The following is a 23,905-nucleotide window of genomic DNA, read 5'->3' as shown; positions in this document are numbered from 1 at the left end:
TTTGTGTGTGTGTGTGTGTGGGTGTATCCAAGTAATCTGAAAAAAAAATAGAATAAAAAATTAGTTAAAAATATATGGAATTTTTTAGATATTCGCTTCACCGGAAAAGTGATGTAAGCATATCAAAAATCAACACAAATCAACATGCATTTGTACATCAGGGAACCTTTAATCATAACGCAAATGTGTTTTTATTATCATGATGTGTATAGCTTTACGATGACGGATTGTGTTGAATGCGTGTTACATTATTTGTTGAATGTGCCAATTTGTCGACTTGTCTACAGCGTTCGTGCCTTTAAATCACGCAGTATCTTATGTATTGCCTGACTCATTTTTTCCCTTGCTTCCGGTTTTGATTTTCAATTTTCATTCGAATTCAACTCTGCTTCGTGGATGGATGATTTGTCCTTCTACATGTTGTTTGCAATATGAGCTCATTGTCATTTTCGCTTTGGCTGCCTTTCATTCACTATACACTGTTTGCCTGTTCCAATTTTTTCGAGTGGGTTCTACGTATACCAAGGTGATTTGTTCATTGTTATATCACTTTTGTCATTAGTAAGCTATAGAGCCACTCTCGCAACGCAGCTATGTCGGCCAAAAGAGTTGCAGTGGTTGGAGGGGGAATCAGTGGGCTCGTGTCTATCAAAACGTGTTTGGAGGAGGGATTCGAACCCGTGTGCTTCGAAGAAACGGACCAGTATGGTAAGTCACCACAGACGATCAACACATTATAGTCCATGGGCCGAGACCCGAAAAATGGGTTATTGGTACCACCTGAGGTGGCAAAACCTTTTTGGTGTCATTTTGTTTGTCGGGCATAGATATGCTTATCAAGCTATGATAGCATCCCCAAATGAGTAGCTCAGTCATAATAAATGAATTTCTAACCAATTTGGTCTCGTTTTTATATCCCTATACTTCTGAATCGAAACTAATCGCTATACAAAGAAGAGCACTGCCTTCTGTATGTCCACAGGTGTTCTGTTGTAAACGCGGTGCGCTTAGTCTTTATTCAAGGCAGCGAAGGGAATATCCAAAGGGTTATGATATCCACAGCGGTCACGCGGTGCACTTAGTCTTTATCTAGAACAATGTACCGTTATCATATCTAAAGTTCCTAATAAAAGGGATTATCTATACTGTTTTTATACTACCCTCTCAACAAATACATCAGTTTTAAACAAAAATCACTCTGCTCATTTACAATATTATTTATAATGTATTGTAGTGTACCGGTACATTGTTTTTTCATTATCTTTCATTGTTGGATGGAAATAAAGCGACATTGGCGTGGTATTAGCGTTTTCACCGTAGCATTTTCACCGGAAATGATAAATAATTAAAAAATGCGGTAAAATTCACGAGGAATTGCTTTGTTGTTGTTGTTGTTGTTGTTTTTAGATGAAGGGATATACACTGTATCATAAACTTTGGATATTCCCTTTGAATAAAGACTAAGCGCTGTGGGCATCATAACCTTTGGATATTCCCTTCGCTGCCTTGAATAAAGACTAAGCGCACCGCGTTTACAACAGAACACCTGTGAACATACAGAAGTGTCCAGGTGCTCTTCTTTGTATAGCGGTTAGTCTCGATTCAGAAGTATAGGGATATAACAACGAGACCAAATTGTTAAAAATTCATTTATTATGACTAAGCTACTCATTTGGAAATGCTATCATAGCTTGATAAGCATATCTATGCTCGACAAACAAAATGACACAAAAAAGGTTTTGCCACTTCAGGTGGTACCAATATCTGGCCTGGCCCATGGACTAATATGAATATAAAGAGTTATGTTTGCATGGTCTTATTACCGTTGGTAAAAATCAAGGACCGGTCCAATAATCAATTTACACCGTTGCCTCCCTCTACGATATAAGTACCCATCCATCTTTCAAAAGAACTGAGGCAACTATGAAGACTTAAACCTAGAAACATAGCTGCGGAGGCCCGTTATTATCGCGGAAAGAAAATGGGTCGTAGGCATAAGAGGCAGTGATTGCTTGTGCTAGTCTTTTGCTTGAATCCGTACGCATAAAAACAAGCAGTTGCTTGTGAGCGAAAACTTTTCCTAGCAACCACAAGCTTGTTGCTTGTGCTTGTTGCCCACGAGCAATTAATTACTTAGAGACCAACCATTTGCTTAAACGTATGCATAACACAGACATTTTGCTTGTTCTTGCTCGCAATCACTTATACGCTTTTCCAGGCTGTGCAAAAACGAGCTTGAGCTTAACTGGAACGTTTGCCTTTAAATATCGTGTTCATTTTCATAAAAGTTGTGCAAGAGTGGCATAATTTAACAAGAAATTTCTTTCCCTTTCTCGAGAAAATGTGAAAAAGTCAAGGAGCGTAAGCATAACTAATCGTCTCTGGCACTCAGCACTTGATGATGAAATATCGGAAATATACGGGTGTCAGTACTACGTTCCAGATGTATTTTATTCGGTCCCATGCTGATGCTCCAAAGTACCAGCAACTCTTATGAAAAGCTAACGAACAACCGTTTTGGCGAGCACTGTGAAATCGGAGATTTGACCGTCTGAGGCCACTGCGGAAGTGGACATGAAATACCTTGTCGAGATATTGTGAGGTCAATAGGGACGCATTATGACGTAAGCGGACATTTTTGGTCTCCATGCACCATGCAGGTTGTCAGTGGCTTTGTCTGTGTGCGTGTGATAGACACTGTAAATTTGAACAATATGAAAGAATTGGTGTGCTTTGTACTATTTGATTGGAAGTGAATTAATGTTATTTGCAAAAAAAAAGAAGAAAAAAGATAACACCTTCACATGTTTTTGAAAATTGTAGAATACTCCTTCAGTACTTCCTGACGTGAATTTCCCCCTAAAATGAAGCGTAATAACGATTTTGCCCTTGATCAGTTAGAATACAAAGAGCGACGTGTTTAAGAGAAGCACACCAAACAGAGCCTTAATTGGGCAGTTATGCAGGTACACGTACATTGTGTGTTGGCGTATCAGTCACGCCTGCCGTTAACATAAGCACTTTTACGAGATTTTGTCCCTTATGATGAAAGCATTTACGACGAAGTGTGAGCACAATGATCAATATCACGTTATATTAGAAAATATTGTCAGTCATATAGGTTATAAAGGAAATTTAGTCTCAGCAGTCTTTTCCTATTATTCCTTGCACGTTTATTCTTTTTTTTTTCTTTTTACGACAGAACTGCTCATATTAGTTATTGCTTATGAGGAGACTGCAAACTACAACAAGCCCTGCCTTTTAACAGTCCCCTTCATTTCCAACACTTTTGATTCAGTAGGCCCTATTTGTCATATAGATGAAAGTCACAACATCTTTTGTATTTTAGTTTCAAAGTATTTTCTTTCATTACAACGTTGTACTGATTTTGTGTAATAATGTGTGTTCTAATGTTTGGTAATTACTGCATTGTTGTTGGAAATGAAATCAATGAAACTAAAAAAAAAAAATGAAATGCCATCAGCAGCCCTCATTTCGAAAAATTCGATGAAGAAAAAAAAATAGATCTTTGCTTTATTGTTTTGTTTCTACTCCATTGAATTTAGTTTTTGCTTTGGAGATCGACCACCACGTAAACTTTTACCGTTCGATTGCGCCGAATGCGGGTAATTCAAATAGCCATCGTTAATCTCAGAAAAGGTATTAATCTGTATCAATATAAGATATTTTATTTAGCATTCCTTACCAAGGGTTGTCTCATAACTTGCTTATACACTGCTCTTTTGTTTAGGGGGGGGGTAGTAGGGACTGTAACACGGTTACAATAATACATTAAAAAAAGCAAAATAACAAGGCATACCTGTCATTCACTTTCTACTCTTTGAGTCAATCCATTCCGTTATACAGCAATAGCATTACGCTGTACATTATTACTATTATTATTATTATCATTTTTTTTTTGGGGGGGGAGGGGTGTGTAAAGCATATTTTGTATAATGTCTACTTTATTACTGTATTACCATATATCCTGAGAAATGGTCATGTTAACCGAATGCTTAGTAAATGGTACAAAAATAGGGTGACCCTGAATTCCGTCCAATTTCATATCTTGGCAAGTAAGTCGATTTTGATAGGGGCCATGCTTATCTTACAAAACTATATTGTCCAAGGACGTAAGCACTTGGCGGGTCTCGAACTCGGGACCTCCGTTCCAAAGTCAAGAGTCCCTTATCCACTGTACCACTGTGTCCCCACAATGTTGGGAACGTTTTTCTTTCAACTCTCTTCTGCAGGTGGAATCTGGGTGATCCGGGACGAGAAGTCATCGGGCCCGTGCCCGGGGGCGAGGATGTACGACTGTCTCATCACCAATTCCAGCAAAGAGATGATGTGTTTCAGCGACTTTCCATTCGATGCCGACGCGCCTCCGTACCTCCGCGGGGACCAGCTGCTCTCATACTATCAGGCGTATGCAAAACGTTTTGGCTTGGAGCCGTTTATAAGACTCAACACGACAGTTAAAGCGGTGGAGCAGTCAAATGACTTTAAGCATTCAGGTGATCATTGATAAAGTACGAAACGTAAATAATATATAATGTAGTATAGATCATACATACGGTGGGATAGGTATAGACAAACGGAGTAATGCATATCACAAGTTTTAGAATTTCACTGAACATCTGAACATCACGTCCTTTTGTTTACAAAATGTGATTGTTCTTAGAGGATTGGCTATAATTTTACGATAACTTGCTGTGCAATAGCTAGTTTTATTTTACAGATGTACGTAAAAGACAAGCATATTTTTTTTTCTCTCGAACCGTCGAGAGTGATAAGGAATACGTGGTGTACGTGAAAATGTAAAGCCTTCTACGACTAAAAGTTCTACCGTCATGCCATTTTTGTACCTGCACATTTAAAGGCGTAATTTACCATTTGCAGATGAAACAGAAACCCAGTTTTAGTACCTAAAATAGTTCTAAACTGGGAATTAGGGATAGAAGCAACCAATGAAAAAATTATGGTTTTAAACCATAAGTAGTGATATCTCCTTATGTTTTAGACTTTATCGCATTTTTTTACATGGTATATGTTCTGTGATACAACTGACCTACACATATGCATCAAATGTGATATCTTGAAAATTTCAAACAGTACCTTTAATCATACTACTCAACGTGCACACAGTGACGTAATATCTATTTCTGAAAGTACGTGAGTTGTAAAGTGCGTGTCTCTGTGTCTAATAATAATTTGTAATAGTACTTTTCACTGTTTTCAGGCCAATGGAGAGTAAAAAGTCAGACGGTGGGACGAGAGGAGCAGGAAGAAACTTTCGACGCAGTTTTCATCTGCACTGGGCGATACTCCAGCCAACATATTCCACACGTTCCAGGGATGGCTGACTTTGGCGGGAAAATCATGCACAGTGGCGAATTTAAGAACGGTCGGGAGTTTGCCAATAAGACTGTTGTTGTCGTTGGTAAGTCAAGTGTGATACTCATTATATAATAATAATATTAGTAATAATAATAATAACAATAATGATAATAATAGTAATAATAATAATAATAATAATAATAATAATGATAATAATAATGATAATAATAATGATAATAATAATAATAATAATAATAATAATAATAATAATAATAATATAATAATAATAATAATCATTATCATATTTTATATATCCAGGGTTTATAGCCTCTTCAGTGTTGCCACTGCCCTACCAGAGAGCCCTGCCATCATTATATACAATTTTCCATGAAAAAAAGGCGAAACATAACATGCGTAACGCAATGTATACAAGCAAAAAGGAAAGAAGTGCAAGTTATATAAAATAAGATAAATATTTGTATGCTAATAGTTGAAATCAATAAAATATATGAATAAAAAAGTAAGGTAAAATGTATTCACGAATTAATGTATGATATTGTGTAAGACAAACAATGCATGATTTGCAGAAAAGACATTAAGAAGTAAAAGGATTGACGGAACAGAGTGATACACTATTCGAAAGAGCCTGTAAACGTGGATCACTCTGTAAACAATTCGCTAGGTACAGATCTATCCAAGATTTGTCTATGTTAAATAAAAAAAAAAAAACATTTGTTAGCTGTTATGATAACAGCATATTATCGATAATATCAAATAGTTAAAATAAAAGTACTACGAATTTAGAATACGATGTATCCACCGAGCCTTATCTACCAGGAAAAGATATGGGGACAAGAAACAGCACACGCATCCACACACACACACACACTTGGTCACCCCCGAAAAACAAAACAAATTTTATGTCATATACACATACACACACATAATTATAATATCTATTGATACATCTCTCTTCCCCTCCTTCTCTCTTTCTTCATGCATTTATTCATTTCATTTCATTTCATTTCATTTCATTTCACTTCATTTCATTTCATTTCATTTCATTTTATTTCATTTCATTCATTCATTCATTCATTTTATTTCAGCATGACACAAGTTTCAGCCAGGGCTGTTCTTCAGCATGCACCAGCACAGAGTAAAACAAACAAACAAACAAACAAACAACAACAACGAAACAAGGATATAATGATTTAATTTTTACAAAGTGATAGAGATAAAACCTGTATATATGTCCATAATTATACAGGGCTTGACACTAACTTTTTTTTTCATCTCGTGGCCCGTACGGGCAGCTAAAATCTTTAAGTCTGAAACGGTGGTGGACTGAAATAAAAACAAAAGTAACAATCCATTTTGAATCATAGTTACCCGATAGGGCCACCAAAAGACGCGGGTTACCACTAATGTCGAACCCTAACACACACACACACACACACACACACACACACACACATTTATTCTATATACACATGTATACATACATATAGATATTGTACAAGCATAATATACTGCCGCCTAAAAATTCATAGCAAACCAAAATAAATGTCACCAAAATAGGTCACTGGCATCCATGGTATTCAGGCATTTATGAAGTCTGTATACCTAAACCTTTATTCACTGTAAAATAAGTTAAAGTTTTGCTCGATGATGGCCATGATAATGGTGATTTTGATAGTAATAATAAGTACAGTGTATATAATTATATCAATAGATAGTGATAATAATGCTAATTTAATGATCAGCTTTTAAGAATACATACCACCATAGGCTCGTAAATGAAACAGACCTCGTAAAAACAATAACCCTGACTATATAACTTTACACACACCCATGGTTTGTTTTTCTTTTGGGCAATATGTGTTACGGCGGCAACGTGGCTCCACCCAAATCAACCCCAAATTGACCTTCGAAGTAATTTTACTTCCTTTGTACGTAAACATGAAAGAAGTATAATAGGAGTACCACGACATGGCTATATCCCAATTACGTGGAGATCGAACTTTTATGTTTCGTATTTTTTTCAATGAATATGAACAATGAATAGCAAATGCAGGGATCTCCAAGACCACTTTATGTGATTGTCTATAAACACCTCTTTCAAATTGCTTTCATGTGCTTTAATCAAGGGGGAAAAAAAGAAACGAAACGAAACGAAAAGAGAATGAGCATAATAGTCATGATAGTTTACAGCAGATTGAAATGAAGATCTTCCTCACATATTCTCTTCTACCTCCTGTACGAAAGATCAAATCCAATGTGCTATTACACCTCATTTTATTTCTACCGACATGTTAAGTTCAAGATTCTTAATAAAATATCTTCAGTTACCCATGTGCTTATTCATCAAGCACTTTTGTAAATTTTGACATGATCAGGGTGGCCTTTGACCCTGTAAAAGGTGGAACAGTGAGGGCAGCATTATCAATAAGTATAGGTGTATAGATTTGACTATGATACATTTACATACCAAATTAAAAAGAAAAAAAAAATCGGTCAAGAAACAAGGCCAGCGTCGCACACACAAGCAGACCCTGTTGACTTTACCTTTTCATGTATAAATACGGAACAAGCGAGGGCGCCATCACCAAAAACAATAGGCGTCTTTGTCTTACCATAATACACCTTCATGCCAAATTTGAAGATGATCTAAGAAGAAAATCTCTGCGGCGGACGCGGTGGCGGCGCAACGAGGCCAAATCCATAGTTTCCTCCGAACTCTGTTCGGGGGATACAGTCATATCAGTAGTGATAACAATCCTAATAATAATCAGTTCTTAAGAATGCATACCACCATAGGCTCGTAAAAATATGTGTTACGGCGGCAACGTGGCTCCACCCAAACTGACCTTCGAAGTAATTTTACTTCCTTTATACGTAAACATGAAAGAAGTATAGGGGTACCACGACATAGCTATATGCCAATTACGTGAAGATCGAAATTTTATGTTTCGTATTTGTTTTTTCAATGAATATGAATAATGAATAACAAATGCAGGGATCTCTATTGAAGAACACTTTATGTGATTGTTTATATAAACACCTCTTTAAAATTGCTTCCATGTGCTTTAATTGAGGGAAAAAAAGAAACGAAACGAAACGAAACGAAAAGAGAATGAGCATAATAGTTTACAGTAGATTTAGATGAAAGATGTTCCTCACATATTACTCCACTACCTCCTGTACGAAAGACCAAACCAAAGGTGCTATTACACCTCATTTTATTTCTACCAACATGTTAAAAATTCTCAAAAAATAACTTCAGTTCCCCAGGTGCTTATTCTTGGCTTGGTATATCGTGCTTGTCTGTAAAGAGGATAAGTAATACACCTGTCAAGAAATTTATGAACTGCCTGTATAGGGGCCTATGTGTGTACAGTATATATAGTTACAATTTTCAGATTTTATCTAAAGAGAAATCCTATAATTTCTTATTTTCATATCGTATTATTTATTTGAGTGAGTAGTTTTAAATCACGCAAACACTGCAAGTGTAATTAGAGTCATCAAAAATACTCATAAGTCATGCTTTCTTCTGTCAGGTGGCTCCCATTCGGCTGGTGATGTGGCAGTTGACGTAAGCAGATATGCAAAACAGGTAGTATTATTGAGAATTGAGAAATGACAACTTTGAGTGGAATCGTTATCACAATAACACGTGCATGCGGTCCAGATTAAAGGTCCAGTTTAACGTTGGGAACAGTGATTGAAAGAGTGTTCGAGATATCACATTTGATGCATAATGTGTAGGTTAGTATGTTGTATCACAAAACATCCTACCATAAAAAAAAAAAAAAATGCGATTAAGCCTAAAATAAAAGGATGTGTCACTATTTTTCTCAAACCATAACTGTAGACGGTTCAATCTAGAAACATTTTTATTATAACTAACTGTTGTTCAAATTTTGTATGTTTAACAATACTCAACATTAATCATACTGATTCAAATTTTTACATTTTGTTTTTTTCTATCCCTAACTCACATTTTAGAACTATTTTGAACCACTAAAGCTGGGTTTGTTTGTTTGTTTGTTTGTTCGTTTGTTTGTTTGTTTGTTTTTTTTTTGGGGGGGGGGTTGTTTCATCTGCAGATGGTATTTTATACCTTTAAACTAATGAATGTACTATCAGGAAGCTCATTGGCCATATAATCTTTAGAGATCAGCGTGGGAGAAACTTCATCGTTAATTCCTGTCAATTCCACACGCACATACACACACACACACGCGCATGCGCGCGCGCGCGCACACACACACACACACACATCACATTCGCACACATTCCACACATAACATAAATGTAGCAGCCACACTAACATCAATGTTCTGTTATATACTGAGGTGAGAGTGGGAAAAATAACACACTACAGTTTCGATCACTATTTGAATGCTAGCTATTTTTTAATGTATATGTGTATAATACAATTTCTTCAAAAACTCATTGCATTTGGGCTAAGTTGATACCGATGTTCCATTAATGAATTCATTCATTCATTCATTCATGGGTTTGCTTTTAGACCTTTTCCTGGTGTAGTCATGTGAACTCAAATCATATCAATGCAAATAGGATCACCAGGTATTGAAATGCATCCTGCAGCCACAGGGAAACTGGACAGCCAGTTTAAATGCTCTGTCTCCCGGTTCAGATACACCGTAAAAAATTATCATCGTCAACTTTTGAGCAGGAGCTGCATTTAAAGGAGACCTCCGGATGATTTTCAGATTTTTAACATTTGAACAATTATAGATTAGTTATACTGAGGACAGAGTTTCAGAATTTAAGATAATTGGGATGAAGAATAAGAATATTTTCGAAATTAATCTATAACAAATTGCCATGAACAAGGATGATGACATGGCAGGGTCACAATACTGCCATAAGAATGCATGAGCTGGGGCTCAAGGAAGCAGAACAACAGAAGAAGGCTTGCATAGATTATACACAGGTGAACTCGCAAACAGGCGGTATTGTAATGGAATTACACTGCTACATTTCTGAAATATGTGAGCCTCCCATGTCATCATCCTTGTTCAGTGTAATTTGTTTAAGGTTTTTCAAACTATTACTTCTCTGCTCAAGAACCACAGTGAATTCCACATATTTATACGCGGAGATGTTTTAGATTTATGTACTACATGATGTCAAAATTATGAGAATCGTCTGGAATGCTCCTTTAAATCAGCCTATCACAGGCCCGAAAATATGTAATGGATAAAGTCACATTTCTCCCATATCTCTCACCCTCACCTCCACCTCCACCACCACCTCCGCCTCCACCACCACCTCCACCACCACCACCACCACCACCACCACCACCACCAGACGTACCTATCAATGAGATCAGGAACATGGGTGCTACCACGTCAGGGCCCCACATCGACGCCTCTGGATGCATTCATGAATCGCCGAGTTTTCGGCTACCTACCCGTCAATCTCACGCGAAACCTCTTCAAAGCCCACGTGGGTCAACGGATGAACTTGGACGCTCTTGGTTTACAGTCTTCTAGACCGCTGCTTCGGACGACGAGCGTTATGGTCAACGATGAAATCGGGGTAGGTGAAATAATGTTAATAAACAACAAACAAATCGAACTTGACACAATGAAATACAATAGTATTAGTCACTGAAATTTTATTATAGGGGCATTACTTCACACTATCAGTAGATTTATAAATCGTCATTGTTAAATCTCTTGTGCTAACTTTCCCTAAACAACGTTAAAAGACTAGATTCTCGTTTAAAAACTTCATGATAAGATAAAGAACAACAGCAGCAAAAGGACAAAACCGCAATTACCCTTGTTTAAATTAAGTAGGAATTATTGTTACAAGGATATTTCAATTATCCATTTTAATTGATGGAGGATATTGAGGTTATTAAGGCTTATTGCCTGAATAAGGAGATCGGAGATGAAGTACGATTTCATTGTATTGGAGTGCCATTTAAACTCATGATATTGATTAGTAGTGATACTCAGGGAGGAAATCGATGGTAAAAACTCTTATTTAAGTATAAAAGGTCCCATAAACTTGTAGAATTGTTTGCAGATACACAGTGCAAAGTATTGATATCAAAGTATTGAACGCGCTGACCCCACAAAATTTTATGACATCACTCGCCATTGCGTCCAGGGCAATGCACAGACGCGCGAACAACCGCAATTCGATGGTTGTGACTGGTTGTTAGACGTAAGAAGTATCCGACTAAAAGTTGTGGTATTCTTTTTCTTATAGAACTTGTCCGAAGAATACAGTGATATCTCGAATCTTCCGGCATTGTTGTGATAAAGTTAATTATTGTTGGACTATTATGATTGCGCTTCTTGATTTCACCTAAACAGACATATTTATATAACATATACATATAAGTGGTGACTTAATGTTATGTTCTTACAATGTTGTATTGCTTAGACAATCATTTCTGAGGCCATTGTCCTCGTCAAGCGTTTGCTTATGATGATGGTCTCCCTGAATTTCTGTACATCAAGAATTGCCTAATTTGTCTTTGAGCAATAGATATACTGTAACTTATGTTTGCATGAATTTATGCACAAAATATCTTATTTATTTTCATTTTGCATTGCGTCAGGAGAAAAAAAGTTGAATATTTGAATGAATCTCTTATTTGTTTTAACTGTGAGATTCAAATTATACTGTGCTCAAATAGTTTGTTCAATTGACTTTGTATCTCATTTATGTATGAAAAAGAAATTCAGAAATCAAATCAAAATCAAATCAAAATCAATAACTAAGTGACGGAAGAGAAATCCTCAATGAAAATGATAGCCTTATGTGTGGTGCGAAGACTCTTGCAACGTGTGTGTGTGTGTTTATATTGTTTTTGTTCATGTTACACCCAGAATGGGTTGATTCACGAATGGTTTGAATAAAATCAATAAATATCGAGGGAAAAAAGTTTACATCTGTCCGAGCTTTTTGCAGCTGTGTTAAACGCTTTTAACTTACGAAAAGCTTCTTACAAGCATTTCTCTTAAAAACTGAGTATTGAAGACCGGATCCCCCAATAGTCCTGTAGAAAAGGGGTCATAGTATTGAGCAAGCTTGGACGCTTTGAATTCAGAAACAAATTCTTCAACTCAGTGCAATTACAGACATGTGTAAACGCGATTGAAAACTTTTAAAGTGAGAAAAGTGAAACGTATAAATAGTGTTATATTAAACATATTTTTAACATTTGTTGAACGCAGATTCGCATTTGGTGCGGCGCTCTGAAGGCGAAACCCAACATTGCAAAGTTCACCGTGGATGGCGTCCTGTTCGACGATGGCTCCTCAATTGACCATGTCGACGCGGTTGTATTCGCCACGGGATTTCAACACAAATTCCCATTTTTGGCTGAATCGATCCTCAAACGTGAGTCTCTTGCCTCAAAACCCTCGTAGTTACCCCCATTCTTATCCACGTATTACGGGAAATATCTAGGGTCTGTTGCCACATGTCATGAGGCCGAAGGCAGGGGGCAATTATCTTATTATTTAGTGTGAAGACTTCTTATAGATCTAGATCTAAACCATAGAAGAATTCTGTATTGGCCAATCTTCGATAACTTTTCGATGATCTGTTTTGTGTCTGCACAAGATTCATGCGCATGTGCATGATTTGAATGCGAATCGCTAACTGCACGAAATACAAAGGGGTAATGACGTCATGTAATAGGGGATAATATTACGTGGTTGATTGAACAATACGATTATAACATTCATCGTCACTATATCAATGACAAAGATCGAAATCATGCTTTAAATTCCAAGAAAGATGTTGTATTATTGACGACTCTATATATTATTTGCTAGTAAGCGTCAATATGGCTTGAAAGAGGTGAGGCTGCATCCCATCAAATTAAGTTTAAATCCTTTCCCTTCCTTCTCAGGCGGTCACCATACAAATAAATGCTTGTTCCGGATTGTTAAAAAATACCCCACCCTCTATCAGGATGGAAATGGGTTAGCGGATTTTGACCCCCTTTCACAGATTTTTGGAAGGGAAGCTAGCATAATGTAAGCCTCTATAACCTCTAACATGAAGGAAGAGTGCCGAGGTGAAGACTGCACTTGAATATATTTAGGGACTTTCTCATGGTGAACGGGTGAAAAGATACCAGAGAAGATGTAAATAACGTACTTCACTGCGAAAATAAGGCCCGCCCGGCAGGCTTAGCAACAAAACATGCACAGTACGCACATTCGGGGGAATAGAGGCAAACGCCGAGAAGCAGCACTACTCCAATTTCGGACTTTTTTTTTTTTTTTTTTGGGGGGGGGGGGGGGCGTTGAAACTAACCTTACTCGGTACCCTATTTCAAGACTTGAAAACTAAGGCTGATTAGAAAAAAAAAAAATCGGTAATAAAGTCTTATGAAACTCCCTATTTCTACGATTTTCGGAACCCCCCCCCCCCCCCCCATTGAGCCCCTAAAACCATTTTCTCGAAAAATTGGGAGCGCGCATGCGATGTATACAGATGACCTCCTGAGCTGCTGGTGGTGGTGGTGGTGGTGGTGGTGGTTGGGGGGGGGGGGGGGGGTTAAGTGCACACATTGTATCGTGGTTTTGCCAAATGTCGATTGGAGGAAACCAGAGTGCATTTTCAAGTCCATGCACTTTATATCACTTGATATCTTTCATGAAACTTTTTACACAATTGTAACAGAGACTCTATAAGTTCTAGGTAGTGATTTTACAGCCATTACAGCGTGACTGAGAGTGTACTAGACTGTATAATATTACAAATAATTACCCCATTTCAAACAACGCACGAAAATTGTCGAAATTAATGGTACGATGGTATTCATGTGCTTTGTCCTCTGTTTCTCATAAACTATCTCAAAGTGCTGGGGTTATTGTACCGGGTTATTGAAGAATAATGTGGGATTTTATAGCAACGTAAAGTTTTATATCGGTGATATGAGTACGAATTGAGGAAAATATGGGATTTTATAGCAACATTAAAGTTTTATATTGATAAAATGAGTACTTTGTCATTGACATCGTCTCCTCTAAGCCCGTTTAACAAAATCAAGTGTAATAACAGGATAAGCTTTGTAGACCTAAAAATCCACTATTTTCAATGCCTCCCTCTCTCGACAGATGACAAAATGCTCACGTGGCTGCTCGTTTTTTTCAAAGTTCTCAACATGGGGAATGCAGCCATGAGCAAGTAGCTTCGTTAAAGTATAGAAGAACGTATAGAAATACAAGAATGTACCTTTCGTCAAAAGGACCTTCTTGTTTTTCTTCTAAGAATCCTATCTATAAGAAAATTCACGCACTCATTAAATTTAAACACATAAGCGATTTATTCCATAGTGTGACTGATATTAATTACGAGGAATCCTGTTTTCAAAGTTCACCCCAGGACGTAAGCTTAGAGGTGATGCCATGGGAGAATATTCCCTCGTCTCTGTTGCTTTACCATGCTAATGCCTGCACGCTATTACACACTGCGATTTCTTCGCCTTTTGGTGACGTCACATATATATATATATCACACGCAGACGACCAGCCTGACCCGGAACTGTACTGGCACGTTTTCCCGCCCCGGCTAGCCCGCCACACAATGGCGATCATCGGTATAGTGGGCACAATCGGAGCTCAGGGACCAGTTTTCGAGCTACAGGCCCGGCTGGCCGCACGAGTCTTCAAGGGAAAAGTGACACTCCCCAGTGAGAAAGCGATGCTCGTGGATGTACAAAAGAGGAAGGCTAGATACTACCACGTCTATGGCAACCAGAAAGTTTTCGTAAGTCCCTGATTGTTCTTGCCTCTTTTATCTCATTTTATTTATTTTTTTCATTGTCTAGGGAATGACTTGGCAATTGCTGTTAAGAACTAAGGGAAAAGGCCCGCACTATTGCTTACAACAAAATGGTATAATTCTTGTAGCTCTTATTTAACATGTTTAATGAGGCTAGTATCAAGGAGGGGATACCTCTAGTAGTCTCTTCAGTATTTCAGCATTATCTTCCGTACGGCTCTGCTGACATTGTTGTTATCTAAACACTGCGGGTCAAAGGGAATATCGTGGGGCCACTGCACGTGACGAAGTGAATAAGTCTCTTATTGACTGTCAATCGGAGGATCCGAATTCGAATCCCGCCAAGTGCTTCCGTCCTTGGACAGGACGTGTTATCCCACCATCATGTCCCTAGTTCTCGACCCAGGTGTAGAAATGGGTATCTGGCAACGCTAGTGTAACATTTTAATGGTAGGGACCTCTAGTTGATCAGAGGCAACACTGAAAACTAAGGCTATACTGATCAAGATCATAATCATTTTTCTCACCATCATCATTATAAGAAACATCCTGTCATTGGATGTTATAAAATGGGCTTTAGAATCTCTGCAATCTGATTGGTCAATCATCATGCATTGGTTTTTACAGATCCACACTGGGCCATGCGTCCTGTAAAATCCGAACGCATGGCTCAAGTCTTCTATAGTGTAGTAGGTGTGTCGGAAGCATGATGGAGAAAATGGTTGTATTTCATGAATTTACGGGCCCATTTCATAACACAACTAATGCACAGGTCTATTTCGTGGATCAGTGAGAACTGGATGCTCTCGTTTGACTTTGGAAAAGTCTAAAACCCACTCGCTGCACTCGTGGGTTTAAACAGTTCCAAAGTTAAACTCGCGCATCCAATTCTCATCGATCCACTCTGTCCTGTGCATCATTTGCATACAAGCACAAGGTGAAAATCGAAATTGAGATCTCACATTCAAAGAGTCCAGATTATAAACCATTGCACCACGCTATTATTTCAAACTGCTTTATACGCAGGTCGTAGGTGCCTACAGCTTTCACGTGAATTTGATATCGAACGCCTCTTTCAGATGTTATTCTTGGGTAGAATCGGTCAAAAGAATAAAGATATCATATTCATATCATTGATTGATTATCACTCATTGATTGTGAAAACTATATACAAGCTTTTCTTCTTGATTCCGATTGAAAAGGAAATTCAGCGAAGATTTCTTTTGTAATGCGATGACAACATTGCTTTATACGATGTGCACATTGTCCATAAACCACTGTGTAGAGAGAACTTGTGGAACGTAAACATGTTAAATGTACCAAAAAACTCTTGTTAATTTTCAGACTTTCATGGAACATTTTACTACAGATGTATTTGTTTGGCTGATATCACTTCTTTAATCTTTAAACTTTCTTTCCAAAGTGGAGCATGGGTTGATAGTGCACTTTGAGGCGTTAAAAAAACATCTTTCGCCTTTCACTGCAAGCACCATCCCTTTTGATGAGCTCTTCAGGTTGCAAGGGCCTGTAAAGAGTGTGATCGCAAAACGGATTTAGCGCCATCTGTAGATAATTATTTTAAAGTCCATCATCCAATAGAGCAAAACAGAACCTTTTTCAGTGACACCTTACCTGTAATATAACAAGAAAATTTTTGTAATCATGATTAGAAATATCCGTATTTTCTCTTCAGTATCTGTTTTTAGCAGTTTTACCCGCAAATACCCTGCAGCAATTACACTGTACCAAACCATTTCCCCTACTATGCAAGATGTTTGTTTAATCATGACTTTATTCAAGTTCAAGAAAGTGTGAGAATAACAAGTATACAAAAGAACCAGGTCCACCGTTTCATTCAAAACGAATGGCAGGTTTAGACACGTACATGGGGGTACAAAACAACAATATTAGAGTTTACATTATTACAACCCATATCACACGTAAAATATCAAATATTACCGGTGATCAATTATAAAAGGCCTGTGATATCAAAATTATCTAAACAATCCTTGTTCCAATTTGATGGTTTTGCAATAAAGCCACCGCTTAAAAAGGGAGTAAGAGACATTCAAAATACAAACACTTCAAAAAATCCGATTGAATATATACATTATTGCATAATAATATGAACGCGAAAACTTGTTGTTCTTTTTTTGTCACCAGTTTCCTCCGACGTCATACATGGACATGCTGGCCTCAAAGATGGGATGTCGGCCCGCCTTTTTAGACCTCCTGAAAACAGATCTGTCCCTAGCCTTCAAGTTTATCTTCGGATCCAACCATCCGATGTTCTATCGTCTGGTTGGTCCGCACGCCTGGGCTGGCGCCCGCGATGCCATTATGCGCGCCCCCGGGAACACCACGAACCCCACGAAGACGCGCACCTGCGTGGCACAGAGAGTGGAGAAGGAGAGCGTTTTCCACATCTTCCACAAGTTGATGGCCTTCGTTGCCATGATCGCCTTTGTTCTGGTGGCCATGTTGTAATGTCGGCAAAACAGCATAATAGAAGCTTTAGATCTGCGACGCGAACGTTAGGAGGGAAAGAACTGTTTTTCCATTTGCGCAAGACCTCTGATCACAATCACATCGTTTCATTTTTCATGACGGTTCAGGCCACTTTAGCGCCCGCTCATTTTCAAGAGCAGATTGAAAGCTGCTTGATGCCATGGTGACAACGACATACGGGAGCGCTTTATTTCGTTGTATAGGCTGCGTCTTCACGAAAACTGAAGCTACTTTGCAAAACGACGCAGGGAGAGAGGAGAACGGTCAATGCAGCCGTCGTCTTAACGTTCGCGTAGCAGATCTGAAGCTCTCTAATTAGCGGAGGTGATGGAACTGAAATAAATCCTTCTTGTTTCGAGGTAACTATAGACACAACTTCTCCAGACTGACTTTGGACATTTTCCCCCATGGAAAGCCATCTAGCGATATTCGCATGCAGTTATTGGTGATCCTTGGGTTATAGTCGACTGCTTGCAGTAGTGATGATGGTTTCAGTGCATTGTCATGACTAAACCTTTAAAGAAACTTTCGGGAACACCAAGGCTGAATACGAGATAAGGGTAGGGTGAGAGAGATAGCTTAAAGGCGTTAAAGAATATTTTACAACTTGGATTGATCAGATGACCCTATATGGCTGAAATACTCAAGCTGAACAAAACATTGTGCAGACTTGGTTTACAGAGAAACACATGCACCCTTCCTCTGATGCAACTTACTGCAGGAAAATTGAAGGTTTACGCTAAGGTAGTTAGGATTCACAGAGGCCGATGAAATATTTTATATTTGATACACCGTTTTCGATAGCACACTTTGGTATAATGTTTAAGTATGTTCTGCTAGTGTAATCTTCACTCGACAATGTGACGCAGGATTTTTTTTTTGTATTGTAATCATGACGATCGATATCCAATGGACAGGTCGATAGCTGTTTTTTTCTTTTTAAGAGGATGACAAAAAACCGTCAAAGATCGTGGTGTTTATAAAGCCTTGTCACATTGAACACGGTAACGGCAACGGCAACGGCCCAGTTTTTCTTCTTCTTTTTTGTTGTTGATATGGTGCGCCAATTATTGAACCATGTCTGGTTCTGTTAAAACATCAATAATTTTGATACCAAATCACCCAAAATTTTACTCTTATGTTAAAATCAATAGAAACAAAAAAATCCCCACTTGAAGATTTATTTTCTAACAAACATTTTAGTGGGGGCATTTTTGCAACAAAGCAAAAAACAAAACAAAACAAAAAACAAAACAAAAAAAAAACAAAAAACAGACCGTTGCCGTTACAGTGCTCGGTGTGCCGAGGCCCTTAGACAACGTTACGTCTCCTAGCCTGCTAATGTTGGATCTTGTCATGTAAAGAATCTCACGGAGACCAAGTGACAGCGGCATGTTTATATTAAAGAAAGCGGATAAGCAACAAAAACAAACAAACAAACAAGCAAAACAAAAACACCATTACACGACAATGGACACAAGGAAAGTGCCGCGATCACTCCAGCTGCACTTGCAAAGTATCTCATCAATATTATATATATATATATATATATATATATATATATATATATATATATATATATATATGGCGCCATTAAAATCTCGAATGTTTAAAACGTATTCAGTGTACAAGTCTTTATTTAGACATAAGACCATCCTAACCATCCAAGCTGAGAATAAGGCGAGACTGGTGGATTTGTATACCGGTACAGTTACGTACAGTACAAAATCAGTTGGTGGAAATTGTCCGCACATTGTAGGCAAACGTGCAATAACGGTACATATGCCGCATCCCGTATTTTGGACGTTAATTACGGTATTCACTTTTACAAAAATGAAGATATTTCAGTATCTGATGAGCAAACAAACACCGACAAATGGAGTTGTAAAAGGATGAAATTGTCACTTTACACATTTTTTTTTTTTTTGGTGTGTATGTGTGATCGTGATCACTGTCATTGTTTTTCGAAAACATCTTATGTACCATACCTTATCTTCAATCTGATCTTATTAAAATCTTATTGATACAATTGATTTTGCTATTTCAGAAGTTTTCCTCTTCGCGAAATCAACGTGAACAATGATTGTGGGTTTCCTTTGAAGTGCAATGTTGTGCATGTTTCTTTATCAGTTTACTTTTATCGGTATACATATCAGAAGATAATTTATGTTTGTGATCACAACCAGCATATTATGTCGTAAAATGGGTATATAAACTTGATTGTGTCAAGAGTAACCTTACACTTGTTTGAAAATGTCACAGAATGTGTATCTTCCTTTCCGACATGAAACATAAATTCAAGTGTTTACTATATTCATTCAACATGATATCATTTTCTTTTCCCTTCTTAGTCTCTCCATTTCAATGTCCAGTTTCTGCTGTTCTCTCACAGTTTTATTTTAGTCTTGTTTTTGTAGCTTGGAGGGGTCTAGTCGAGTGTCTGCCACCTTTCACCGCCGTGGCCTGTTCGGGTAGAGGGTGTCAGTCAATGTTAATGAGTAAATCCCACCTGTCGCTGTTTCTATATTTACATTTATACATATTTTAACACACACACACACACACACACACACACACACACACACACACACACATACTTACTCTCTCTCTCTCCCTCTCTCATTGTTGTTGATATTACTAATATTACCTCAAATGCATTTGATTTGCCACCGAGATTTTTTTTTTATTCTTATTTTATTCGATGATACAATTTCATGCTGCACGGAACGGAAGAGCAAACCAAAATACGTTAAGAGTTACATTCTGACTTTGCAAATATTGTTGACTTTGATTCCCAACATTTGAAAAAGACAAATGTACAAGACACATTATCAATTGAATACATGTCTAGTTAACATCTGATTGACAGCAGTTAACATCAGTGAATATGATCATCCTGATGAATCTCATCCTACTCGGTCAAGTGGAGGGGGCTTTACAATGATGTCAGCGTGTAAGGTAAATGTGTTTGTTGGTGGATTATCGGTATTGTGCGTAGTAGTTTCTGCTTGTGCGGTTGTGTGTAATTTTGTGCGTTTATCATTATGTCCACCTAGTGAAAGGGTATACGCTTCTGTCAGGGCACTGTGGCATAGTGAATACGACTCTTGAATTTCAGTTGAGAGGTTCAGGGTTCGAATCCCGTCAGGTTCCTGCTTCATCGGACAACATGTTTGGTCTCGACCACGGTGTATAAACTGAGGTAACTGGCAACGCTAGGGATAATGATAATTTTAGGGCCCTCTCTGGCACAGCAGTGCATGGCAAAACTAAAGAGGATACCATAGATAAAGAAGATTTCATTATTATTAATTTCATCTTTCATCATCATCATCATTACTAGCACTATCATTATCATAATTATTATCATTATCATTGATCATACTATCGGTCGGTGGTACCCAGAATAATGATAATGAGGATAATGTTACTAATGATAATGATAGTACTATAGTAATAATACTAATACTAATACTAATAACAATACCTTGCAAAGTAGTTGGAGCATCATGATGTGCAGAAATTCAAAGAACACTATTCATTCTACGATGAGTATCGATTGTTTGCCTTTAGTTTGTATAACAAGCTTTAGAACAATTCTCCTTTCAGTGTATATTCAGCTGATATCTCATCCAGTGCTTTAATTAAAAAAAAATGCCTAAAAAGAGATTGACACAATTATGCCACAATAACTGACAGACAATTCTCACCAGGTGATAACTCTGGAAATCTCAGTATATTATGTCAACATTGATTGGGTTTATCTACAATTTTTGCAGACCATTTCAAATAGCGTCTAGTTTCTCGTTGGCACATTTGAAGATTAAATTCTAATGTGAGAATACGACGTCGTCTACGTTCACATAATATCACAAAGTTTTCATTATTTGCATGATTGAAGTCGCACACAAATGCAAAACAAAAAGTACATACGCAAATCAAGTACAAGAGTCAATGAGTAAACTATAAAACCTAGTGATATTCCAGGCTGACGAAATATGCACAAATCACATCTTTAATTGATGTCAAGTATTTTTTTTTTCTTAAAATCATCATTATGTTCGGTCTCTACAGCGCCCTCCCGCCCCCCCCCCCCCTCTCTCTCTCTCTCTCTCTGCCTCTCTCATTCGCCCACTCAATCTCTCATTTTTACTATGACTGTTTTAACAATCCGAGTACCAATCAATGATTATTTAGACAAAACACAGGCTAGAAACATATCTCTTTAAATGCCTATATGAACTGTTCTATAAACATGCAAGACCGACTTTACTTTGAACTTATAGCGATTTTTGTCTTTGTTTCTTGATCAAGCAGCGTTCCCTTATCATCGGTAAAATGGCGATTCTGAGAGGCATCTCTCTGGCAAGACAATGGTCATTCTTTTGTTGATTGCTGTCATCTTGGCAAGCTTTTTCCAGAAATATGCTCTCTTTCCAGCTCCTTGCGGCCACTCGAGGTACGGCAATCGCTGATCCACGTAATAGGCTATACAAAACGGCATGTCCAACTCGCTGACGTGGTCGAGAAAGATGAGCAACACTTTCTGCAGACGAGACGTGTTCAAGTGTCGAAGAGACGCACGCACCATTGCAATGAAGTTCGCGTCGGCTAGCGCCGATCGGCTGACGACGAACACCGTCTTGAAGCTGACTTCGAGGTCGTCCTTGAAGCGGTCGAAGACGAAAGCATCATCGCGCCGCAGCAGTTTATCGCCGAACGAGACCTCGGAGAATGACGGCAGGTGCTCGGACACAAGAGGCCTGAGTTGCTGGTCCACCCACGCCCGGTCCGAGTCGTGGCAGCGAATGTTAAGCGTCCTGTTTGCAGGTATCTCTTCCTCAAGCTCCCTGTAACCGCCGATGCGCAGGCTGAGTACGCTGAGCGCGTAGTCCAGCCAATCAGGCAAGAGAGCGCAGCAAGACGCTTGGTCACGTGATTCTCCCATTGACGAAGTAGATTTTGACTGAGCTCGTGTTTTCGAAGATGTGTTCTTCAGCTCTTGTGAAAACTGTGCCTCTGTTTTGACGTTATATATCGTAGCAAGCTTCGGATGACGAACATTGCCGAAAAGTCTGTATAAAGGGGAACAGAAATCGTACCTTTAGTTTTGACCAAAACAACATAAAAAACAACCAAACACACACACACACACACACACACACATACACATACACACCTAATTATAAGCAATTTAAAGTCACCGGCAAAATACTTCTGTTGTTACAATTTCAATTAAGTATAAATATTCTTAAGAGCATGATATATTGAAATAGACAATAATTGATCCAAAAACTGATCTGAAAGAAGCATTTTTCTTGAAACAGATATTCAGTCTTCAACACGACAAACTCTCTACATTAATACGCAGTTGTTATTAGATGAAGCGAAAAAAGGAAGAAGAAGAATAAAAACAGATAAGTTCCATATTCAACGGCTAACGCAAATAGAAATAGCATGGACATCCACATGATTATTTTGCTGTCGGTAAACAATTACCATTCATCAGTACGTGACGGATTTTGACAGAGCCCTATGCTGAGCAGTTTACAAAACAATTCAAGCAAAATCAAACAAAATGGCAAAACATCAAAACACAAACAATTAAAACCCAAGTTAGTAACACCGCAGCAGAACGACAGACACAAGGTCCTCATGTAGTAATATACGAGAAAATCTCTTTTACAATAATCTTGTCGATCCAACGTGGTGACATGCTACACAACAATCGAATATAACTTATAATGGTTTCATATATATATATATATATATTATATACATACGTGTTTTTCACAAAGCTCAAATATATACCCTCCACAAATTCCAATCATTTCTGAGATCTTCAGATATCACGCCCAGCCCAGACAATGTCATTAAATTTTGATGACGCTGAACGCGGAAAGCTTCAGGATCTTTTCTGACCTTCCCGCATGGCGCATTTGCACTTTTCAAATGCCCATGTTGTCCCTTTGTCATTTCGACATGAATACGCCAGCAACCCTTTTCCTGCTGCCGTGAAAATTATGACTAAATCATGATATATTCTGTATTCACTGGGATATGTAATTTTCAGTTCTTCCGTCAAATCCAATTATGTGCTGATCAGTGCTCGACTCGCGTTGGGAATGAGAGCGGATTATTCGATTCAAAATTGAATAAGTTCGTGCTTAACCTGCCCATTTGGAAAATTTGTTGTGTACTTGATTATGATAGCGTGACTGTCTAAGAGCTTTCGACGAGGATCATGCATCAAAAAAAAAAAAAC

The 23,905-nt window shown here is 38.1% G+C and overlaps 2 protein-coding genes across 2 annotated transcripts; one reads left to right on the top strand and one right to left on the bottom strand.

The window, feature by feature from the left end:
- Positions 1–593: 593 nt before the first annotated feature.
- Positions 594–18,039, top strand: LOC140239035 (flavin-containing monooxygenase 5-like). The gene is made up of 8 exons (XM_072318931.1): positions 594–708; positions 4,254–4,517; positions 5,243–5,443; positions 8,901–8,956; positions 10,681–10,911; positions 12,567–12,732; positions 14,873–15,117; positions 17,296–18,039. Exons 1-8 carry the CDS (start codon positions 594–596, stop codon positions 17,617–17,619), a joined length of 1,602 nt encoding a protein of 533 aa, XP_072175032.1. The 3' UTR covers positions 17,620–18,039.
- Positions 18,040–21,967: 3,928 nt separating this feature from the next.
- On the bottom strand, positions 21,968–22,588 carry LOC140238510 (uncharacterized). Its single transcript, XM_072318415.1, has one exon. The coding sequence runs from the start codon at positions 22,586–22,588 to the stop codon at positions 21,968–21,970; it is 621 nt and encodes a 206-aa protein (XP_072174516.1).
- Between the last annotated feature and the right edge of the window lie 1,317 nt (positions 22,589–23,905).

This window comes from Diadema setosum, chromosome 15 (assembly GCF_964275005.1).
Source record: "Diadema setosum chromosome 15, eeDiaSeto1, whole genome shotgun sequence".
Taxonomy (NCBI): domain Eukaryota; kingdom Metazoa; phylum Echinodermata; class Echinoidea; order Diadematoida; family Diadematidae; genus Diadema; species Diadema setosum.
Note: the sequence above shows the minus strand (reverse complement) of the source record. Positions and strands in the feature narration are given on the sequence as shown.